At 42.9% G+C, this 23623-nt stretch overlaps 1 protein-coding gene across 3 annotated transcripts in view; it reads left to right on the top strand.

The window, feature by feature from the left end:
• LOC121594681 (fibrillin-2) overlaps positions 1 to 23623 on the top strand; it is a 105731-nt gene that overhangs the window by 19425 nt on the left and 62683 nt on the right. For all 3 annotated transcript variants that reach the window (XM_041918240.1, XM_041918237.1, XM_041918239.1), the window contains exon 2: positions 7815 to 8036. In XM_041918240.1, coding sequence (XP_041774174.1) covers positions 7815 to 8036 — 222 coding nt within the window. The remainder of the gene's footprint in view (positions 1 to 7814; positions 8037 to 23623) is intronic.

Raw genomic sequence — 23623 nt, 5'->3', positions numbered from 1 at the left:
GTGTGTGCAAAATGGTTTTTCGACTATGCAGATTCGAGAAAACGCCAGTGGTTTCATAATTTACGACCTAGGTGAAACCCGGTGAGTTGATGATGAGGGGAGCCTGGGAAGGAGAGCGGCCGTTGGGATGCGAAAAAGCTATCATTTCGATGACATTCATTCATTACCCCTCCCGTTTTGTTTAGTGTGACGGAGACAGACGGAGCTGGTACAGAAACGTGCCCACCTCGGATTTTGTTGAGCGAATTTTCGGTTCGTTTCCATAAATGTTTAACGAACGGGGAACGTTTCGTTCCATTGCAGCAGCGTTACAACTTTTGTCTCGGGGGTTTGTGGCACGATTGTGGTTCGGGTGCGTGGTTAGATAGAAGGAGTGTTAAATATTTGCTTGAATGAGTGATTTGATTGCAAATGAAATAGGGTGACTTATAGTATGCAACGGCAGCCTGATGGGATAACCTGATGGGCAGCCTGATAACGTAATTTATCAAGGTAATGTTATTTGGAATTGATTTAAACAGGGAGTTTCAGCATCGTAAACAACATTAGTAAGCTTTTATTTATTTGTTAAGGTACAAAAAAAAACTTGCTTCGGCAACTATTAAAGAAGAATGTAAATGTTTATGTGAGAGCTTTTAAAAAAGGTTTATCATCAAATCAATGATTTGCTCGTGACAATCCTTAAAGTAGACACTATTCAGTAATTCGACCTAAAGCAACGCAGCAGTCAAAGATACAGAGAAGTTTAATTATTGAGTCTTGTTTCTTAACACTGCATAAAAGTTCTTAATTACTTTCATAATTTATGTCGTATTTGCGTCCATATTTTCAATACATCGTTAGATGTCACATTATTCATCGTTTTGGTAGATATTGATCTCAGGACATCCTTTTCAAGTAAATTTAGCCTTATCTCGAGCATACTCGGTTGACCTAAAATATTTTATAAAGTAAAAGTTTATTAAACACCCATTTGCATTTTTTGGGGCAACCTAATCCAACGGTTTCTTCCAAACAAAACACATTAGTGTGTTTTGGAAGGGTTGAATACTGCAAAAGAAAAAATTCTACATTTCAATCGCACTTTTTTCTGCATGTTTCAATCTGCTCATCCTGGACAGTGGTTTCCGACCTTTTTTCAAGGAGCGATTCGAACGATCCATCCGGTTCATATTTAGTAGGTTTTTTGAGATAAAATTTCCTCTACAAAAGTTGCTTTTCAGCCAGCGCCCATTATTGGTGCATTGTTGATGCTAGTGTTGCTGATGGATTGTGTTTTGAGAATTGGAGGTATTAAGTAGAGATAGTGGATAGAGGAGGGGGTTAAGGCTCAAAGATGATTATCCTTTTTAACATATTTTAGCGAAATAGCGAAAGGTCTTTACAATCTTCCACGAATTGGGATATTTTACCAATGACAATATCTGCTGTTTTATTTTTTCACTTTCTACAATTCTAATGTCATCACCAACTAAAGTCGTGTTTTAGATCAGAATAGGATAAACGTACCTATAGTGGTGGTAGTACCAATAGTGGTGGTATTGCACTAAAATGCGTTGCATAGAGATACATTAAAAGTAATAAAGTTATTAATAAATCCATTATTTCGTGAAATCTGTCAACATTTTTCCAAAATCCTTAGGATTTCATTACGAAACTCATATCTTTGTTTACATGCTGAATGAATACATCATAACGCAATCATTAATTTTTTAACATAGCTGTTATGAAATGTTATTGCTTTACTGAAATGAATTGCCTTTTGACCGTATTTACGTATTTTTGAGTGTTTTTTACCATAGTGCCATTATAGGTAGACAAAACAGGCATGTTTCTATAGTGGTTATAGTTAATAAATCAATAAAAACAGGTCATTTTAGATTTTTTCGAGGAAATTTTTGAAATGTCGTACTGTTTTCATTTAAATAAGCAACTGAAATGAGTTTTCTGTAAGAAATTTACCAAACAAAGGCCAACATTCGTTTATCTGGCCGAGTGAAAAATCGACTTCAAATCAAGCTTTCTCTTCCGAGTGTGGGTTGACGACAGGTGTTATACAGTGCTTAGGCAATATTTTCATCAACCAAATTTATACATTTTTTTCGATCTAATTATGTAAGAAATCGAAATTATGACAGTAACCCATGCTATTTATACAAAAACAGCTTCAAAACTAAGTTCCATTGATATTATACATTGTTTTTGAGGCATCTTTGTTTACCACCACTATAGGAACACAATATGATGACTATAGGAACCATACCACCGTTATAGGTACAACAAAGCAGTCACAAAAATATATTCCAAACATATTCCAATTGCTATGAATTTACCTTCCTGACACTTTGAATCCATTGAAACACATCTGTACCACTACAAACTGCAGCACTATTGGTACATTTACCCTATTAACATTTGTTATATGACCCTTGTCATGGCAATTATCTCCCAATTACCTGATGAGTTCGATTGCTCTTTACTTCATGTTTTGGCTAGCGTACAAATCAAGAAGAATAATTCTGTACCTTTAATTCGAAGAAACCGAAGAAGTCATAAGCTGTTAGTACTCTGAACACAACTAATTTTACGAGGTGAACAACTCAGAAGTTATAAAACCTGACAAGCTAGCAATACGACCAGTCACCACTTAGGAAAAATATGACGCAAAATTTGGCTATATCGATTATGTTCCCAACCACAGCACTTATCTAAAAGTCCAGTTAAAAGCCCAAAAACTACACAACACTGTTGGATGGGCCAAAAACTGGCACTTAATTGATGCTCCAATAATTCTTTAGAAGTAGACTGGGAAGAAACTGTTTGTTTAAACTAGTCCTTCAGCACAGTTGTGTGCAGGAATTGTCATAAATCGTCCGTCAACGATTTAACTTTTTTGATTCTACACAGGTAATAGCTTAGGTAAAGGCTTTCAAACTGGTTATTTGAAAATATTTAAGTTTCTCTACGAGTTTTGTTTGTACCTAAGCTAACCGAAACATCATTATAGTCTCTTGTTTACAGTAAATTTTTTGATTTCTGATAATTGTTTGCTGTAGCTTTCATGCAATTTCTCAGAGGTGTGCTAGCAATCATATAAAAGGCTAAATATGCTTCAATTTCATAAACTGATGAACAACTTTAAAAGAAATTTACCCCACACTCTATTCAAAGCTTCCATACATCGTATCCTTCCCGCTCGCCGATTTGTTGATGGAATGATTGAATCAATTCCAGCGGTACGTGTCCGGAGTGCAAATGCTTCACTTGCGAAAACCATCCCTTGCCAGCCACAGTTGTTACAAATACCCAGTAGCAACGAAGCACACGAACAAACGGGCAAAGCAAATAAGATCGTTTGTTTCACACATTCGACAAACACCGTTCGATGAATGGTTTTTAATTTGCTACCAAGCATTCCTTCCCCTCACCGTCCCTACCCTCAGGAAATCAGCGTGATTGTGGGCGTCGGGCTGATGTAACAGCTGCACCCCCCGTTGGCAGCCCAGTAAGACGTCTTCCGTCTTGCTCGGTTCGAACCGCAAAACGTAGCAAAGATTAAAATTTATTTCACTTTTATTAGCCAGCACCACCACCGGGCGCGCTTGTGTGTTTGTGTGTTGGGTTTTGATCGGATTTCATCAGGCATTGGTCGGATGGTTCGATGGCGCGCTGTCGCCACCATTGCCTGATATACACCACTGGCAGCAACAATAGCAGCGTGAAAAAAGTAGGAAATCAGACACATACGATTGCGAGCACATAAATCTCATCGCGTAGTGCGTGTGTGTGTGCGAGCGCCGCACCTTCATCATACTGCGCGGTGGCCTCGCCGGAGGAAAACGTGACAGGAAGTCGTAGCCACATCAAGCCACACACAGAAATTTGTAACAAACCATTATTTTTCTTCCCAGGGGAGGGCGGTAGGGCGTCGGAGGGTGGGTTGGGGGTGTCTATTAGGCGTGGCCGGCGTGCTATTTCATCGGTAGCGACCGACCGAGCGGCCGAGCGGATGAAGATAACTGTGACAATGACAGCTAATGTGATATCTTCCGCCGTTTATCTTCCACGATCTAAAGAAGAACGCAGTGCAGGGGAAAGAGGAGGAAATGAGAGGTTAGAATGGGTGGGTTCGGATTTTCCGCTCCCATAGGAATCCCTCATTCCGACGCCTTGCGGCATAAAGTTGTCAAGCAGGAGGTGGTCGCTGAGGTTTTTGGGAAAGGATCCTTCGCACGAACCTTCCTTCATTCGATTGGCGAGACACAGAGGGGGAGTAAGAGGGAGTGTAATACGGAACAGAAAACAAAGAAGATGGAAGGACACATATTTGCAACCGCCTGGATATTGGTTGGTATGTGGACGTAAAATAAACGATACACGCGTGTGTTTGTGCTGGCCGCCCTTCCTTCGCACCGGATGAACAATGTGACAATAAAACTGCTGACGATTTCCGGTGGCCCTCTGCCTCGCCTCTCACCAACAAATCAAACCCCTCCCTACACCCACACGTCTTCGCGTATTAAAGAACTCTTCATTGCGATGCTTCTTCCGGGTAAGACACTTCTGAATGGGAATTGTTGGGTGCACTTGGCCCGCTCTTACCCCGGTCGTTGGGAGTGGGATCGAAAACATGCTACCGGTTGCTGCGTGTGGGCTGCCTGTGGCTAATATACTGTCCCCCTCAGTCAACCGGTCGGTTAATCAAAAAGCGTGAAATCTACCCGGCGAAATGTTGACGTCGTTTAATTTAATTTGTCACCCACTGCGTGCGCTACATGGCGCGTGTGTGCCACCGTGTATCAGTGTCATCGGTTTTTGGGTGTCAGTTTTTTACGTTATTTTAAGAGTACCCATTTGAGGTGTTTTATAACATCCTCAGAAATACACACACATACATACATGCGTGGGAACGTGACTGGAGCACTAGTTGCCTCAAGGGCCGAGGGTATTATTCGGCATTCATTCGACATTCAGTGGTTGTGTTTACTGAAGATGCGTGAGATGATCTTGAGACGTGTCAAAGTTGACAGGAAGCGAGGGTTTCGATTACACTCACGTTCATCTGGGTGTAGTTATTACCGCTAGAGATGATACGTTAATAGGTGCTGGCTGGAAGAATCGATTACACTCTCTGAGGGTAGGCTTTGTGAAAAGAAAGAGATAGAAAGATGATGTAAAGGAGAGAGTACACGTGATACAGTTCGAAATTCAGTAGTTGCACGCATTCTAGCTGCCTTGCTTTATATTAGAAGTTTGGATAGTTGGCTAACAATCTCTTTACAAAAGCATGTGTCTTTGTTCAAGAATGATAGTTTTTGAAAAAAAAAACATAAAAATAGGCTATGAGGAAAAAATCCGAGCCTTATTAATTGAAACAAGGATTAAAAAACAACTTAGATAACTCACATTGACAATTGTAGCTAGTTTATAGCAGACTTTATACTGGACCGTTACTTTTCAACTTTGTGACAGTTATGCAGATTTATTTTCCATCCCTGATTGGATTAGAAAATTAGCAGTGCCTTTATTTACAGTACATTTTCTTCCCTCTAATTTAGAAAACCTCTGAAATCTGTATCCTTCTCAGTTGTGTATGGTGTTGCCATAGTTATTGCATGATGGATGATCCAATCTGAAATTGTTTATGCAGTTTCCTATAGCAATAGTCAAGGGTGCATATTAAATGTTCTCTTTTTAGTTTGTATGAATTTTTCTTTCACTTTCAATCTCTCTAATTTGAAAAGCTCCCTTATTTGATCTTAGTTCCATCGGCTCTCAAATAAGAGAGAGTTGACTGTTGATTCGAAATTGTTCGAAGATCTGTGATGTTCTTTACTTGAAACTACTACACTAAAAAAATCATCCTAGGAGAGATAGATTCACCGAACCTTTTAGATAGAGTTTATTTCCACGTACCTGCTCGTATTTTAAGAAACTATAGGCTACTAAGAGTTAACCAAACCTGACGTGCATACAGCGACAATGAACCTTTGACTGCGATGGCTATCAGATTTAATGCACACTATGACTCTTTTCACTGGAATTCCCTGTGTTAACCCGTATTTCTTGCTGTGATACTCTTTGTTATTTATTTTTTGGTGATGTTACATTGTACCGTGTTGTTTTATGTTATTATAAGATTAGTTTATAAGATCAGTGATAAGGCCACTGATGGCACTTAACTGCAAAATCACTTAAAAAATACAAATAAACAAATTAACAAATAAACAAATTGTCTTCTGATTTTTTTAGTAATACAGTTCTTGGGTTTGAGAGCTTTTTGTAAATTATGCTCTGACTTTGTGCAGTACATAAACAATGATACTGTTTTTGGACTAAATATGGTATTTAAGGAAGTGGATCGGATATTGTGACATCAAATAGTTTTTCAAAAATTTTGTTGACAAAACCTTAAAACTAGACGTTTTGACATTAATAGTTCACCACCATATCAATCTTTTTTTTATTCAGGAGGAACGGTTCGAAAAGGCCGTATTGATTAAACCCATATGAATCTTATTAGTTATAAAATGGTATAATCCGATGAATCACAATGACACGTCAGTGGACTCTACAAAATTTGAAGCTTTTTGATGTAATTGTTGTAAGTGCGCCTTATCACGTTGTTTTGTAAACTAATATCGTCTATATACTTTTGAAAATGGATATTTCCATTTGATGAGCAAATCATTGAGTGAAATATCTAAAGTACTATTTTTGATAAATTCACTTCTTACTCGGACCCCGTCTGACGCTCTTGGAGCAACTTTTTGGTGTACGTCACGGTTGTGGATGATCGGTTGTGGATGATGGGGAGCTGCCCGTTCCAAACGCTCGAAAAGATGCGGTTTGCGTGTCAGAAACATTGGTCAGTAAATGATTTCGTTTGTTATCTACCGGAGATTGGATGTCCGCCCCGAAAAGGAAATTACGTTTCGGTTTTCACCATACCAAGGACGACGGAAGACGAGATATTGGTGACTGGTCTGCTACGATGATGTAAATATTTGATCGCCGCATTCTAACTCTGGTCAATAATATCTTCCACTTTTTTGTTGTTGTTGGTAGAATCAGGTGATTACTATCCCTCGCCAAAAGTGATTAATATTCACTCAAATTGTGCTTTGAAGAGACCAAATGGACGAAATGACAAGGATTCTAATAATCTCTGTTCCACCAGACCACCCGGTGTGTGTGTTTGTCTATGCTCTGGAAGTGCTTGATATCGAAAGATGAGACAAAACACCGCAACGTTGTGTCCGGTTTTAGTCCAGAGGTGGATCGATGCGTGATTGACGCACGATCTGATAGGTTTTGGCCGATTGGCTATTTGCCGGGAGCAGCGGGTGGACCACGAGCCGTGTAAAGCTGTTCTGATCGCTTTTTATCATTTGACTGACTGACTGACTGACGGACCGAACTGGTAGGCTGGCTGGCTTGCTGGCCGGCTGGTTTGACTGATATTTTGGGTCAATTGTTGGTGGAGACCCGTGCCCTAGGCCTGTCAATCAGAGTCATCCTGCGCACCATCGATATCATCGAGCGTTTTTTGCTTTTTGATGTACGTGTGGTGTGTGTGTGTGTGTGTGTGTGTGTGTGTGTGTGTGTGTGTGTGTGTGTGTGTGTGTGTGTGTGTGTGCGTGTGTGATTCTTATCGGAGTTGACGCGTGCAAACACGCTTCTCGGATGACCGTCCGGTGATTAGCGGTGCCATTACACATCATCTACGATTTGTGCCCATGTTTGATTAATCTAACATGTGTTTGGTTTTACTTTACGGTGTTGTGTTTTCTCTTTCTCTCTACATCCTGCAGTGCCGAGGACCGCCCTCGCCGAACTGTACGAGGACTGCGAGCAGCCGCCGGAAATTGCCCACGGCTCGGCCCGGCTCACGGTAGACGACAACGAGGAGTATGTGACGGCACACTACACCTGCAAGACGGGCTACCGGTTGCAGGAGCCACAGCTAGCCCAGCTTCGCTGCAGCATCGAGACGGACGAGTGGGACTCGACGAAGCTGCCGGTGTGCATACCAGGTGAGTGTCAGTGCCAGTGTGCTTTCTCCCTCTTTATTTTTCAAGAAGATCAGCGCGTGTCGAGCTTAGCGAGAGTCACGCCGGGGATGGAAAACAGTTAGGATCTGTTTGTTATTTTTCGGCGCAGGGAAAGGGTAGAGAACGCGACATATCGTCTGTGAAGCATACCGTGAACCAATTTTCCACCCACTTTATCATCGCACGTCTCTGCTCTGCTGCTGAGCTTTTTGGGGGGAACAAAAGAAGCGAAACACACGAAGACGCCAAAATTGAAGGGAATAAATTTAACGAGGGATAACAAATTGAATTGATTGGTACTTATGGCATGGGTGGCAGGCAGGAGGCAACCCGAGCACATCCGTGCAAGTAGCTGTGTACCGATTGTGCATGATTGGCTTGCATTGTGTCAGGCAGATGTAGTGTGCGCTATCGTTATTTTAGGAATTGGATTCTTTTTTTTTGGTTCACTTTGAACCACTCGCTGATGCCACCATATTTGTCTTATCTATTGCGGTTTCCGGTGGCATCGTGTCTTCAGGTTTCCATGTACGTTTCCATGTACGTAAAAGGATGGTCAGAAATTTTGCAGATTTGGAGAAGTGAGGCCATTTTCTGAGTGCCGATATGGTCGATCCGACTCCTCCATGCATGAGAATGTTTCATCCAGACTAGCTACAATTCATCAGAAACAGAATTGAGTAAATATAGAGCAAAAAATACACAAACACACACACATACAGTCGGCTAGTGGAACGGTTAGCCACAGTGGACCATTTATTTTCAACCACGTCCCCGGGAGGGGTAACTGGATGCTGGCAGTGAGGAAACCGAACAGCTACGAAAGATGGATTTGCGGGTTTTACGAGCAGTTGGGCTAGGAAAAAGGGGGGATTCCTTCTCAACCCATTTTTTGCTAGGCATGCTAAATAAATTATACAGCACATTCTGCACCGTTTTGTTTTGCTTCGCAAGCTGGTAGGGAATGTGGGCGAAGGATCTGAAACCACCAACCACTGGTTTGGTTGGAGTATGCAGGCTCGAAGAAAAATTGTAAGTTTGCGGATTGCTCCGGTAGTGGAAGCGGTGGATCGGAATCTTTCACCGGTGCACCGGGCATTGGTGGCATCTTTCTTTGTGCTTTGTGTGGCACGGTTGTGGTACCAGTCAGTCTCACCAGGCCTCCGGGTGTCCAGGAGCTGCCGGCCCTCTTCAAGTGTTCGAGAGATGATGCAAACCCAGAACGTCTGCGAACAGACAGTGCGAGATGCATTGCAAACGATGAATAAATTGTACATTGTACATTGCAATGGAGGCATGCAGGACCAGGAAAACATCCGGTTGGTTTATCGAGCATGCAGGTGCAGCATTTTTTCCAGTTTTTTGTACCAACCGTACCCGTTGGGAATCGATTACTTTCGTGCGAGTTGGTCTAGACACTGCACGGAGAAGCTGCTGGTTCGATACACCTCAGACTCAGAGCACCGTGAGCGCTTTAGTGTCTATTCCGCCACTTGGCCACTTGGAATGGAAATGATAAACGGAACGATTTATCGATATTGAACTCCATTACTGATCGGGAACGGTGGGATAAGAGGGGTGCACGATTCACACCGGCGAGTGGTCTTCGATTGTGTGCGATCGTGTAATCCCCTGAAATAGATCCCAGGCAGAGATCGATGTCGGCGGCACTGGTGAGAGGCCCTGAGAATGTGGAGCATTTTTATTATTTATGAACTCATTCATTTGCGAGCATCGTGCAACAGGGATTGCGGTGTGGTGTTCGGTTTCTTTCGGGATTCCATTTGTTTGGCACGCTCTCGAGCAGGGTGGAGGGTAAAAGTGTAGAATTTGTGTATTTAAAGCGGTCCATCTTGGATGGAGATTGTTTGGCAGTGATAGCAGGTACTTCATGGTCCGTGCTTTTTCCTCCCCTTTCCATTTTACACCTCCACATTGCTACGTTTTACGTTGTTTTACAGGGGGTTTCGAGAATGAATGGATTGGATTGGGTTTAACATGGGAAACCTAAACCGTTTACAACAAAGACATACTGATAAACGTTCATCGGACGCTCTACGTGAGATAGGCATTCGATTTCGTTATAAGACGGAAACTTGTAACTACTTGTTTTGGATCGATACGTTTTTGATGCCACGTTGAAAATGTTTAAAATAAAACTTATAATTTTATTTCGATATTTGATTATGGAAAGGAAAATTGATACATAAAACACTAAAATAAATAGTTTTATTTGGCCTATTTTTAACAAAATCTTAGTTTTTTCTATTATAAGTAATGAATAATGTCTAAAAACGTTGAAATTTTATTACATCGGCTACTATTTTAAATTAGGAGCAAAATTAGGAAAATATGAAAAAAAGTAATTTAAACGAAAAAATAAAAAGTAACAAAAAAGGTAAAATATTATTTAACTACTAAGTGTTATAAAAAGAACAATATAAAACATTATAGTGAGACAGTTTTAGAAGAATAAAAAACATTGGAACAATAATCAAGAAATGACTGTTTAGTTCAATTAGAAAAACTTTACGAAGCTTAATAAAAACTTATTAATTTTAATTTCTTACCAATAAACACAAAATATATGAAGTTTATAGTAACTGTGCTGTTAATTGGCTGAATTTAAATTTATTCTTTTGGTTCTGAAGTTGTGAAGTTTTTAAATGAATGTTAATTGCAACAGACTTTAATATATTTGTTTTTATTTGTTCGATTATCACATTTATTCCAGCTAAATGTATTAAGTTTGCCTTTTACTAGATTCAACGCTAGGTTTAAATGTTAAAGTACATCATCTACTTCGATTTAACCATTGAAAGATGTCAATTAAATTGTACCATTTAATCATAGTTTCAAATGTGTCTTTCAGTGAAATAGAAAAAGCTAGGAATATTTTCAAGGAAATGAGCTATTTTTGAAACAGTCTGTCCCATGTAACGAAAACCCTGCAATCTTTCCGATCCCACCGCTCAAATCTGGACAAAGAAGAGAGGGAACCATACTGAAGTACAGTGCGCGTTTGTTTGATGCTTCTTTTCGGGCTAAGATTCAGCTTAGATTACTTTCTCCTCGCCCCTTGTCGTGGTATCTTCGCTGCTCGCGACACCCTTTCCCAAAAAAGGGATCAATAAATTAAGCATCGTTATTAGCCACGCGCTTCATCGGTGTGTTCGCCACGGAGCTGGAGAACGAGCAAACGTGTTAGATATACGCAAGACACGTGTGAACAATGGAACGGTGCTGCGCGTGGCCCTCACACCGGGGAAGAAAAAGGGTGCACTGAAAAGGGAATTCGTGCACGGGCTTGGGTGTCGGTTTAGACACCGAATGTTTGGATTAGCCAAGTGACAGGAAGAATGAAGATCCCATTACGCTTGATGAGGTATTTTGTAACCCTTTCCCATTTTGTGTGACTCCGTATCCGGTGTGCTCTGGATATTTGCATCCAAATTGATGCGCTGATTAGATTTCCTCTCCGTACCTTGGGTATAAAGGTAACTGTTTCTCACCCCTACACATACACACATAGTCTTTCTCTTCCAATGCTTGAAGAAAGACTTAAAGCGTGGAATCAGATTGGTTTGGTGAAGAGCGATGAAAGCAAAGTGCATTATGAAATCGGCTGCGCATCTCCGTTGCGTTGTATCGGGGTGATCCGAAGGTGTTAATTCCGCATGTTTTGAAGACACGCGTGTATTAACATGTGTATCCGTTTTATTGCACGACGTAAAACCCATCCAGAAGATGGACAACATCGATAGGAATGCTATTGACAACGCCTGTAACGTTCCGTGATAAACAGAAACCCCCAAAACCGTTCCAACAGTCGGATGAAGTCATCTAAGTGTTCTAGCTCCGGATGGAAAGGATTTACTAATTTTAGTCCAAGCCACGTTTGGAAGTCCATCTTGCCTTCTACAGGATGTCGATGAAGTTTTACGACACCTTCCAACATCATGCTGTCCCGCACCCGTCGCCCCATCGCCGGAGTATATTTAATAATCTTCGAATTCAATTTTCACATTTATTAACATCCTGCCCAGCAGATCTGGATCTTATAAGGGGAGAGTGTGGGAGCAGCCGCCCGGGTGACGCAGTAGCTGTCGACGGCAAAGTCTGGAGCGAAGTTATGCAAATGGCACCGTCAACTCGGTGGCCCTGGTGTGTGGTTTGCTCGGAGCTCGGAAGGCGTTTGCATGGCCGATCGCTCCGGTGATGGAATTCTACCGCCACATGCCATGATGGTGATGCTTGGGTCGGTCAATCCGTGGGCAGTGGTCCGTGAATGTGCGTTCAGAATGTGGAAGCCTAGCTAGAACTGAGGAGTGGAGCAGGATGACACCGAAAAGCGAGACGCGGCAGACGCTTGGCAACGCCTCCTTCTGGGTGATTCTATTTCCGACGGCCGAGCGAAAGTGTGATGTACGCATGCAGTGATTTTTGCGGTTTTTGTGGACACCCAGTTGAGAACAGCCAGATGTGCGTGTGTTCCAGAAAAGGCAGAGGCGTCTAAGCGCGTATGTGTGTGTGCTTTGGGTGGAGGAGTATTACACCATTAAAAACCTCTTACGGCATACCGCTTACTGTGACCACATGCTGCGTTGTCTGGTGGTGGCGTTGTCTTCCCTTTCCAAAATCATGACCAGTTTGGAGGCGAACAAACACACACCTTAACCAATTAAAACTACACCAAAAATTAATTTACCACAGCCGTTCGGCTGGGCTGGGTGCCCATCCTCATCATCATAATCATCAGCATCACCATTTTCATCGCCATCAGTTTTCACTGAGGCGGCGCTGTGTCGCGTCAAGATTGCAGGCTGTGCGCGCGCGTTTGGGAAGATGTTCATCCTTCCCTTTGTGTGACTCACAGCCGTATTGAACCGATCTTCCCGAGCGTCTGTCGCTTCATATCTTGGGCAGTTTTGGAGCATACGCGTGCGCTTCTTCTAGACCGTTTGGTTAGAAAAGACCCAAACCCCGAAAAGCGACGAGATGTCGAATGTGCGAGCACCGAAACCAACACCTACTGTTTTACAGCCTGAGCTGTGCAACAGCGAATGCCCAGACGGTAGTAGCACGGTTTTGCCCTCTGCCTCGGTGACACGCTGAACACGTTCCTTCGATAATGCTTAGTTTATGTGCGACGGCGAGAGTCGTACGGGTGCGAGAGAAGGTAATTTATGGGTACCGGCACAGTTTATTGCGGTTTTCGGACATTTTGGTGGTGTGTATGGGAAATTCGAAGTCGCTGGGGGATTGTCGGAAGTTGGGGGTTCGTTTGGAAGTTGGGCAAGAGGAAATAGGGGGCAATTTGTTTGCACGAGCGAACTATTGAGTATATCGATCTCGATAAGGTGGCTGGCTGGGAACATTGGTGAACCGTTTCTGTTGAGTTCGTGCCGTGTGCGTGTGTGTCTCAGCAGTGTCTAGACATTGGCTGGATTGCGTGAAACTTGCGAGGATTGGAAGGTTTGCAGGGAGTTAGCGGGAATGTGATGCGATTGGTAATTTGTTTGTTATCATTAGATCTTGATCAGTTTCGTCGGTCGTGCAAGCTTATTGAGATGCGACGTCGCAACGGATTTGAGGTCATTATTTAGGCCACACTGTCTCGCGGGACCTAAGGTAATGTCCAATGGGGCTGTCGTTTAACAATGGAACCTTATTATAGAGTGCATAATTTTGCTCCAAACGGTTATGATTGTCGTAAAGCAAAAGGTACTTAATATTGCACACCAGTACGGAGGTTGAAATTGCCACCGAAGCGTTGTGTTGGGCGTCATTCACATCGAGTGACAGTTGATAGCATCCACACAGGCATGCTGATACTCTCTCTTTCTTTACTTCTTATTTTTTAATGTCCGGCAAATGAAAATTCCAATTTCAGCTTTCAGCTACATTTCCGCCGATTAGATTCAATAAAAGCGACTTCAGCAACTCCAGCACTTCGGTTCGAGTCCCCCCAGCGGGAAGCATTCAAACTTTACAACCACACCACACTACGGAATCACTCTCCAGGGGTTTGGCTTGTGGGGGTGTGCGTTGGAGCACCCAACCCCGGTGGCAGAGCGGCAGTAAAATTTGACAGCTTCGCGCAACCGATACGCCGCTCCAAATGCGATTCTGGCCATGCCTTCGCTGAGATTCTGCCACACCGCCCGAGAATGAAACAGATTTCATCACACGCGGCCACCGTGGACGACGAACCTAATACGTCAAGCGACATTCTTTCGATTCCAATTCCACGGCCGTTCTTGGTCCATCTATCTCTGGAGTCCCGCCGCGACATTCCAGCGACTGCTTGCGCCCGGCTGCTGCGAGGTGATGACAGCAAGGGAAGGGCAATATTCTAACAACAACAACAAAAAAATCATTTTACGATTTGCCTGAAATTTGGCACCATTTTGTGACACAGCGAGTGCCGACCGGGCGGCATTTCGTTGGACACTGATAGTCCGGTCCAATATCTCTTGTGCGTCTCGTCTTTACTACCGAAGCGTGTCGGTTGCGATGGTGTTTGGGGAATGCGTTTTGGGCTGGCAAAAAAAAAAGAAGAGAAGTACTGGGCGGAAATAATCGCCCACAGTCGAATGCTAAACGACGATAGTGTGTGCCGATTGCGAAATGTTAAAATGGCATTTGGCGGTCCGTTTTGAAATGCTACTAGCCAAGATTGGTTTACATTGACGATTAAAGTATATTATGCAGGAAATGGAAGAATTTGAATATCTTATTACTCGTTTATACTACGCTCATCATAAGTTTGTGAACGTATTCTTGGATATACGGGGTTTTATATTTAGCATTCCTAAATATCAAGTTTTAGACTTGAAATACAGTACAAATTTCTAGAATAGTATTCAATTCACGCTCCGTCCATTCTTTAAAATATTAACTCCATATTTCCATTTCCAATAGCATTATTTAATAGCTAATTTAGGTGAACCGAATTTGGTTCCCAAGATCCATTACACACAATGGTTAATACTTATTCTTCTTTAAACAACATTGTCGATCTCAGCGTTAGTGTTAGTAATATTCAGTCAATCTTGCGTAGCACACATAGACTATGAGCAGAATTATCTATATTTTCTTCTATTTATTTGTCTTTGTATCAATTGCTTGGCTTGTAAATGGTTCTTTTTTTCGTTATTTATGATGTTATTATGGCCTTCTGCTAAGTGACTATACTAATAAATAATAAAAACTCTTCGCTGCACACGTTCCCATATAATAATTTTTTCCAACAATTTTGGTTATCATATGAACAGGATTTACATAGGTTTAGAATTTGGTGATTGTGTACCCGTTTGAATAGTTTTAATATTTAAAAAAAATCATACTACTAATCATGTTTTCATTTTTTTCAAAATTTTCTCAGCCATTAGAAGCATGTCAACATCTAAATAACTTGACAGTAACACCGATACCCACTAGTTGAAATTAATTTGTCATAAATGAGCTAGCCATGTCCGAGGGAGCTCGCAGCCAATCGATCGAACTCTCATTGCGTCTCGATGACAAAACCATGTTCCCGGGGCTTCAGTCAATATTCGACAGTTCAAGCTCAAATTCAATCAAATGCATTCTTGCCAAAGGATGCACCTATCTCACCGGGTGAAAGAGGAATGTGCGGAGAATGTGAACTATTTGCCGCTGGTGTGAAAATTAATATAAATTGACATTTTATTCAAATGCATCGGGTGATCTAAATAACCGCCGAGTGGAGGCGGTGGTATCCAGGGAGTAGCGAAAGGGACATGATTGTTTGCTGGCCTAATAATGTGTGTTTGGGACTGCATCTGTCCCGCCACAACAGGATTAGAAATCGATTGGCTGTCGACATAATCGACGCTAGCGAGCGGTTCCGAAAGGTTTAGCGAGCTCAACATCACAACTATTTTGCCAATTGATAGCGATTATCGAACCATAATGAACCTCCTGCGGGTGGGAAACCTCCTTACCCGGTTAGTTAGCGCATCAATCGGTATTAATCATCATACGCTAATGACGACGAACGCAAGCATGTGGCCTGAGGGCAGACAGGTAGAATGAGAAGCTAGTGCTGGTGAGTAGTTGCCAGCACCACTCGAAAGCAGCTTCTTCTGGAAATGTTGTTAGTCATCGATCATCGATCATGTACTTGCCCCGGGGCAATATTATTAACCGACAATCGGGTATTAATTATGCAAAGCTCATTCGGCTCATGGTGCACTCTTGGTCGATGCTACTGGCGTGTCTTAGAGACGGGGCTTAATTTGTCATTCCAAGAAATCTGATCCGATTTATTGCACCAGACAGCGGAACGTTTGACCTGGCAAACCAATTTAACAATCAATTTAGTTGTCCACCTCTATGACTTTTTTTTGGGTTGTTTGGATCGATGCAATCATTTGTTGGGTGTGAAAGAACTCATTTCCCGTTTGTAACATTTTCGACGGAACGATAGCTATTGCTAATGAAAAAAATGGTCACAATTCCCTCACGCCCCAATTGTGCGTGGGTCTAATTTTCTTCTCATCTGTTTTGGTGCCTTCTTCCACCGAAACGGTTGGAAGTTAGGTTGCGATCGCCTTATACGCTGCGCCGAACACGCTGTCCCAGCTGTCCCATTGACAAAGTGTTAATAAATATGTGCAGTTTGTGTCACGGGCCGAAATCGACCGTGCCGATACGGCCAAGCTCCGAGAGCTTAAGCAAATATTGTTCCAAATCCGTATCCGTATGAGGCAATTTTTTTTTTTGCTGGTCGGCTCGATTTTTTGGCCTGTGATACCGGACCGTGATCTATCTGTGAGCGATTCATCATTTCGAGAGGATGAGAGGTGTTGTTTCCCCGGGACTATTTCACAAGGATGTGTGGGCTGCCAACAGAAACCACCTGAACAACCCGATCGAGTGTTGTTGGCTCGATATCGATTGGTTCGAAATTGATTTTGAGGCTACCCCGTGGGGGGTGAAGGGTGATCTGTTTACACTACGGAGCATGTTAGGCATCATCCGGCCGTGGCGCGTGAGCTACTTAAAAGCCATGCCAGCAGTCGCACTCAGTGGTTCTAGTTTTTTTTTCGCTCCGTTTTATCGTTTCCATTTGCTGTGTAACTGCTGCCCGGTGTGGGATACTGCCGTGTAAAGAGGTGAATAAATTTCGGCAACCAAAATCCCCGTCAAACCGCCGTCCCCGTCGGAAACCATGTGCGGAGGAAATAAAAGCAACATTTGGTAATCGTGCGGCGTCGCCTATCTGCCTATCAATAGCAGATGACATTTTAAGAGCTTGTTATGAAAGTTATTGTTGGCGGAATGTGTTGGTGCGTATGGTTTTTGGCAGTATTTTGGGCGCACAAATAACTCCTTTAGTGTACGGGCGCACAGAAGAGTTTTCTTTTGGGTCATAGTGATAGGACGGTAGGCGTTTCGTGGGACACCGCTAAGCGGTGGGACAGGTGAAGGAAGAATGATTGTGTCATACAACACATTTTGGGATTACATTTGGAGCCATTCACCTGTAAACTAGGTGCTAGATCAAATATTATAATGTTTATCGGATGTTGAGCTGATATTTTAAATCTGCTGTCGGCCTTAAACGGTTTGTTGTTGCGTTCTTTTTTTTTAATTTGACTTGTATACGACAAGAGGAGTATTTAAAAAAATGCTTCAAAGCATCACTTGAACACTACCCCGTACAATGTGATTGATGAAATAAAGTTAAATGTAATTAACTGTCAGTTATAGCGCACAAATCGCGTCACCGACGTTGGCGGTTGTGTGGAATTAATTAACAGGACAATCGACAGCCGACCATTAATCACGCCAGGCGGAATGAAGCCAAGTGACATCTTTGTGTCTTTGCGGTTATGCTGATGGTTCGTTAATTAAGCGTTTTATTTCAAGCACTGCAAACGGCAACATGCCAGAAGCGAATTGAAAACGTGAAAGTGTAATGCAATTTGTCGAACGTTTGGTTAAAGGATGGCGTTTTTTTTTATTTATTTCGACTGAGTAATCTGTCAAAATAGGAATGATTTGCATCGGCTTAGTTGATGCACCAAAATAAATTAGAGAGAATTAAGTGCTACTATTATAAGTCATTGCTTTCAAACAAAGCAAAAACAAAGCACTAAACCACAGGCCACTTGGTTTCATTTTAGAATGTATCCCAAAAATAAGGCTTCGAGCTAAAAATGGACGACAGCTTCGTAAAGATCGACAATTTACGAGCAGCGCGTAGAAATCGGTTAGATTGTAAGTGGTACCATATTTTATTCCGCCCCGACTTTCTATGCCAGAATTGGCCAAGCCCGCTAAATCATTTGCCAAAACAAAACAAAACAAAAAAATCGATCCAAAACTCTGCATGGTCCGGTGGATTCATCGCAGGATAAAAGCAGTAGGATCCATTTGACAATCGACAATGTTATTGTGTGCTGGCGCTGACACTTACCGGGCGTATTGTTGTTTGATTAGTATTTGGCTTGCCGTTCGAAAAAGGGGAAACATTTTGATAATCCTACGAAAACAGTGTACGTTTGGTGATGTGTTTCCGCCAACTGATTCCACACTTTACGGAGGTGCAATATTTTGCACATTTTTATTGCACGTCCAGCAGCGAGCGCAGCGTTTGTTTTTTTTCTCTCGATCCTCATGAAACACGTCTATTAATCGTCAGCTTGTTTCCATCGACTGTTTGACCGACTGTCGGAACCGGTCGACGGCAGCAGAAACGGTTGATGTCAGCTTCGATAAAGTTAGCTTTTGTTGCAGCCGATTAAAATCCCATTCCCTGCGGGTACCGGAACCGTTGCTTAGTGTGGCAGCCCGCTGTGGTTAGCCCGCTCTGGTGCCCGACTGGTACTGAGAAGCGGAGAAACCACGGCCGCACAGTTCGGATTATTGCCGTCGCGTGGAAATTGATTGCCACTGCCTCTGTTTGGTCCGACGTACGGCTTGCGATGGTTGTCATAAAAAAATAAACCAACAAGAATCGGCCTGGTCGTGTGCCTCACGGTCCCATAAAGCTATCGCGCACGTGCACTTGTTCTCTGTGTGGTACCACCGGGAGGAAGCACTGGTTCCGCTCTTCCAAAACCGGGGAACTGATTGGAAGTGTTTTTGGGGGTCCCCCTATCCCCGTTTTGCCACATAAAATGTGGAGCATTACTGTGCCGGGCAAGTGGTTCCGACCAAAAACACAACGGGCATGTTGCTTTTTTTACGATCACTTCGAGCGTTATCGGCATTTTCAAAAGGTTGCGGGCTGTGGTGAGGGTGGGCGGGGGATCTACAGATGGGCTTTGGCGCTGGAGTCCGCAACCCGTGCCGTGTAGACCGCGTGTAGCATGCATTTGATGGCCAAAAACTTCGATTAACGACGCGTTTGACAACCACAAAACACCTTCCCCGACTGTTTGTGGGCAGTTTGTGTGGATGCCAAATCGGATTGGGATGATGCGCACGGGCCCGAAAACAATTTCAGTGTGTGTGTGTGTGCGCGTTCTTCCTCCTACTTTTACGATGCATTGTAAATCAATTTTCTCTGGTGTCCCCGAAGCGTTGTGGTCGTTTGTACGATTCCTGATTTAGCTGTAGCCGTCACACGCGTTTTAGTTTGGTTTCGGGAGCATTTCCCGAAAATGGAATATGGAAATGTTTTTTCTTTCTTTTTTCTGCAATAGGGGGACACTTTTCGCCAACTGTTATAGTCGTATGATATTTGCATGCCCACCTACTGGCCTTCAGTTTTTTTTTCGGACTTCGGATGCTTCTGATATCATCTCCGCCCGGTTTGATGCACGATCTAACTGGCGGCGGCTGGCCAGTGACTGGAGCGCTGATTTATGGCCCTATAGCGACCAAACCACGCAACTGAGACTCGGGTTTTATGCTGTCCAACTGTCACCACGTTGGTTTACTCGTGCTAGAGGCTGCTTGAATTGAGTGAAGGTGTGCTTTACTGTAAATGGTATCGAACGCAATCTTTGGCGATGAAGCTGTGTCGCACATAAAAAAAAAACTATTTTATTCGGAACGGAAGGGAGGTGATAGAGACACATAACCGAATGTGGGAATGGTTTAAATACATCGGTGAACTCATTGTTGATGATTTTGAAATCTGCTCATCTGCAGGTGCAGTTTATCGACAATATTGTGGCCATAAATTATTACTTCTAGCCATCAAACTGCTGCACCATAAATCATTTTGTCAGTTTAAATTGTTTTCAAACCCCCGCTACTGGGTAGGTTTTAGCCTGTGCAAAATAGGTGAATGATGGTTTTACAGTGCTAGAAATGACTATGAGTACTCTGAGATTATTATTGAGCAGATATGTATTAGCTAAAGGCTTAAGTTTTAGATGCTTTATCATTTTTAATCATTTGAAAATATCGTCATTAATTGATTTTCCTTTATTTTTAAGAGAGAGAAATGTAATATTTTGGTTCATGACATCTTCCATTTGATGAATAAATCTCATTTTAAAAAATAATAATTTTAATGTTGTTTTGATTCGGTAAATTATATTCCAAAAGCTTATTTGTCTGAGGATTTTCATTCAATCTCTTTTTTAATGCACTTTTATTTGTTTTTTAGTTTGAATGCTTAGCACATTGGTGGTTTCTTTGATAGATATTATTGTTTTGTTGTAATTTTTATAGTCACACAAGCTCGAGTTGTTCAAAGTTCTATTTAGCAATGATATGGTCGCTTATACGCTGGAATGTTTAATTATTCCGAGATTAAACATTTAATAATAATTTTCTTTTTACCTTCATATTCATTTATATCCAAAATGTTGATGAATTGCGGAATGATGGTAGCGTAAAATTTGATAAAAGTTCACAATTACCTCACTTCCTACAATGATTTTATTGAGATTTGAACGTCATCCTGTTTATACCCAGTTTTCTTAGCTCATCCCGCACTGCTAAAAACTCGACTAGATACAAATTTTTAATAGATCTACTAAAACTCCCACCTGACGTGACCGCTTGTCGAATCCAACCGAAACACATTCGAACCGTGTCATAAATTTAAGATTATTCTTGTGTACTTTTGTTGTGACATCTATTCCCATTCCGCATGATTCATGGTGGTGATGTAACACACAACTTCGGATGTTTTATTTTATGCCAAAATGTGTAGGGTAAAATAAATAAAAAAAAAACACATACACATTTGCTTGACCACTAACGATCCTTTGCAAAACGCCCCTAGTTTGTGGAGAAATCGATTCCACGTCATGCGACCAGCGCAATAATCCTCGCAGGAAACTCCGTCTTTTCATGATGTTAAAACTGCTTTAACGAACCACAGTGAAAAAAAACGGATCAAACGTTGATATTGTTCCGGGATAGAGGCGAGCACATGCATGACCATAGCAAAAGGCTTTATGGGGGAAACACACACATCAATCTGTTGCTGGCAATCATCAACTGGGTTATCAAAGCGCAATGCCAAAAGCATGACACGGAACAGGCAAGGAAAGACGGACAGGGACCATACAGCACTAAGAGTAGCTTTCCGTGCCAAAGCAGCTACTCCGGCATTCAGCCAATACTTTGACTTCTTAGCAGTAATACCGGTGCTGGCGCTGAAGGCTAAAGCTGGGCTTCTTTTATCGTGTTGCTCCTGAATAAACATCCAGCAACGATCCAAAACGATAAGCATCTCGCAATCCGTTGCTTGTGCTGTGTCCTACCGACTCTGCACTGCTAGCTCTGTAGCTCTGCTATTCTGTGCGTTGAAACCTTGGCTTTGGTAGACGCTGGCGAAAGCGAGGATGCGGAGCCAACCAGTTGCCGAAAACGAGCCTCACGCGTGTAATCGGTATTTCATTTAGTCGGGTTGCAAATTGACTTCTATCCATCTCCTGGGCACTTTCTTACCGGGTGAGTCTGCATACTCACTGTTGGCATTTGGTGGTAGAATTCGGAATTGGTCATTTTCCTCAGAACCTTTCCCGCCAGTGGCGCAGACGTCTCATCGAGCGGTGTGATGTGATGTGGCTCGGCAGGTCTGAGCGTCTGGTAGAATCCAATCATCAGCAGCATGGTAACGGTTCGCCCGGTTCGCTTTGGGACCTATCCTAACCAAACGAACCTTCTGTTGTTCTGCTGGTGGTACTGCTACTGCCGGCATTCGCTCACATCAGCACATGCCCGACTTCACACAACGGGGCGTACACGACACGACAATGTTTACCGGCGGTAGCTAACTCCGTCCGCACGCGTAGCTCAAGCCGGTGAAACGGGGTTTGCGATCAGTATCAGTGCCGTTTTTCTGCCTTTCGATTACTAATCGCTTACCCAGCGCTCGGTGACGGGTGGCAAACCCAGAACGATATCCCCGATAATAAGCTCCATCCGCGGACCGATACACCGGGGCCCGTTTTCCTGACTTTCGAATTCATTCCACATCGCTTGGTGCGCTTGTGATGTGGTGTCTTGTGGACACCAAAGCTCGCGAATAATGTGCCCAGCCCCACCCACAGTTCACGGCACAATAGTTCTCGCCGGGTGATGTTCGTGCGTGTGTGTGTGTGTGTGTGTGAGCTGACTCCCCCGACACGGTGGGTTGGCTGTTTGTTTCCGAACAAGTTTCCGGGGCGCTCGTGTAGCCGGTAGCCGAGAACATGGTTTTGATGGAAAGCACAACTGCACGGAAAGGTTGTAGCATCGGAAAAGCATCGTCATCACGTGGTGCGAGCTCCCTTGGGGAGGCCGGAATAGCTGCTGCCGTCTTATGAGCCGACAAAGGCGTAACATGTGCGTGAGTGTGTGTGTGTGTGTGGATGCGGATCGGTGTTAATCCAATTTCAGGCGTTTAATCACAGGAGAGTTTCGGATCCAGTGTTTGTGTTAATTAGATTCGTTGATGCCGGTGAGGCTCGGTGAGACCGATTCTTCTCCACTTTGGATGTACAACAGTGCTCTTGTGCGCCTCACTGGTGCGTGAGCGTTGTGTGGGAGGTTTCGAGGAACTATTTTCCGAACAAGCAGTGCTGATAATATCGAGCCAAAGGCTTTACACTTGAGAGCACGAACACCTAATCAGTCGTATAATGCAATGGATCAAATCAGATTTGCATCAGCAGATTGTGATGGTGTTGTTAGGTGCAAACTGAGGCCATAACCTTGAGCTCTGGCTAGACTAGAGGAGACTTAACGTTTGCATTAGCACCCGTTCGCAACGGGTTGATAAAGTCCGGCTGTGAATGCTTTTGTCTTTGGAGGTAATGCAGAGGAAGTCTGCAACTGTGACTTACACATTCCTCGTAATATATTTGCATTTGTGATGCTCAATTCGGATTGCATACCTAGTCACATCAATATGTTCGATTTCTAAAGTTATCTAAGTTAAATGCCTAAATATATGCAATTCACTTAACAAATTGAGCATTTCTATGAATTTGGATCTTTGGGCAAAGCTCTAAAAGCGTCGAATCATTAAAACTTATATGGAAAGGAAAATATTTACCACCCAGTTTAGCAGCAATGAACTCCCTTCCACAGTGCATTAAAACGTTCTTCATCCGCTTATTAATAGCACATTAAGAGCGCGTACC

The sequence above is a fragment of the Anopheles merus genome, chromosome 2L (assembly GCF_017562075.2).
Source record: "Anopheles merus strain MAF chromosome 2L, AmerM5.1, whole genome shotgun sequence".
NCBI classification, from domain to species: domain Eukaryota; kingdom Metazoa; phylum Arthropoda; class Insecta; order Diptera; family Culicidae; genus Anopheles; species Anopheles merus.
This window is presented reverse-complemented; position numbering and strand designations above follow the sequence as displayed.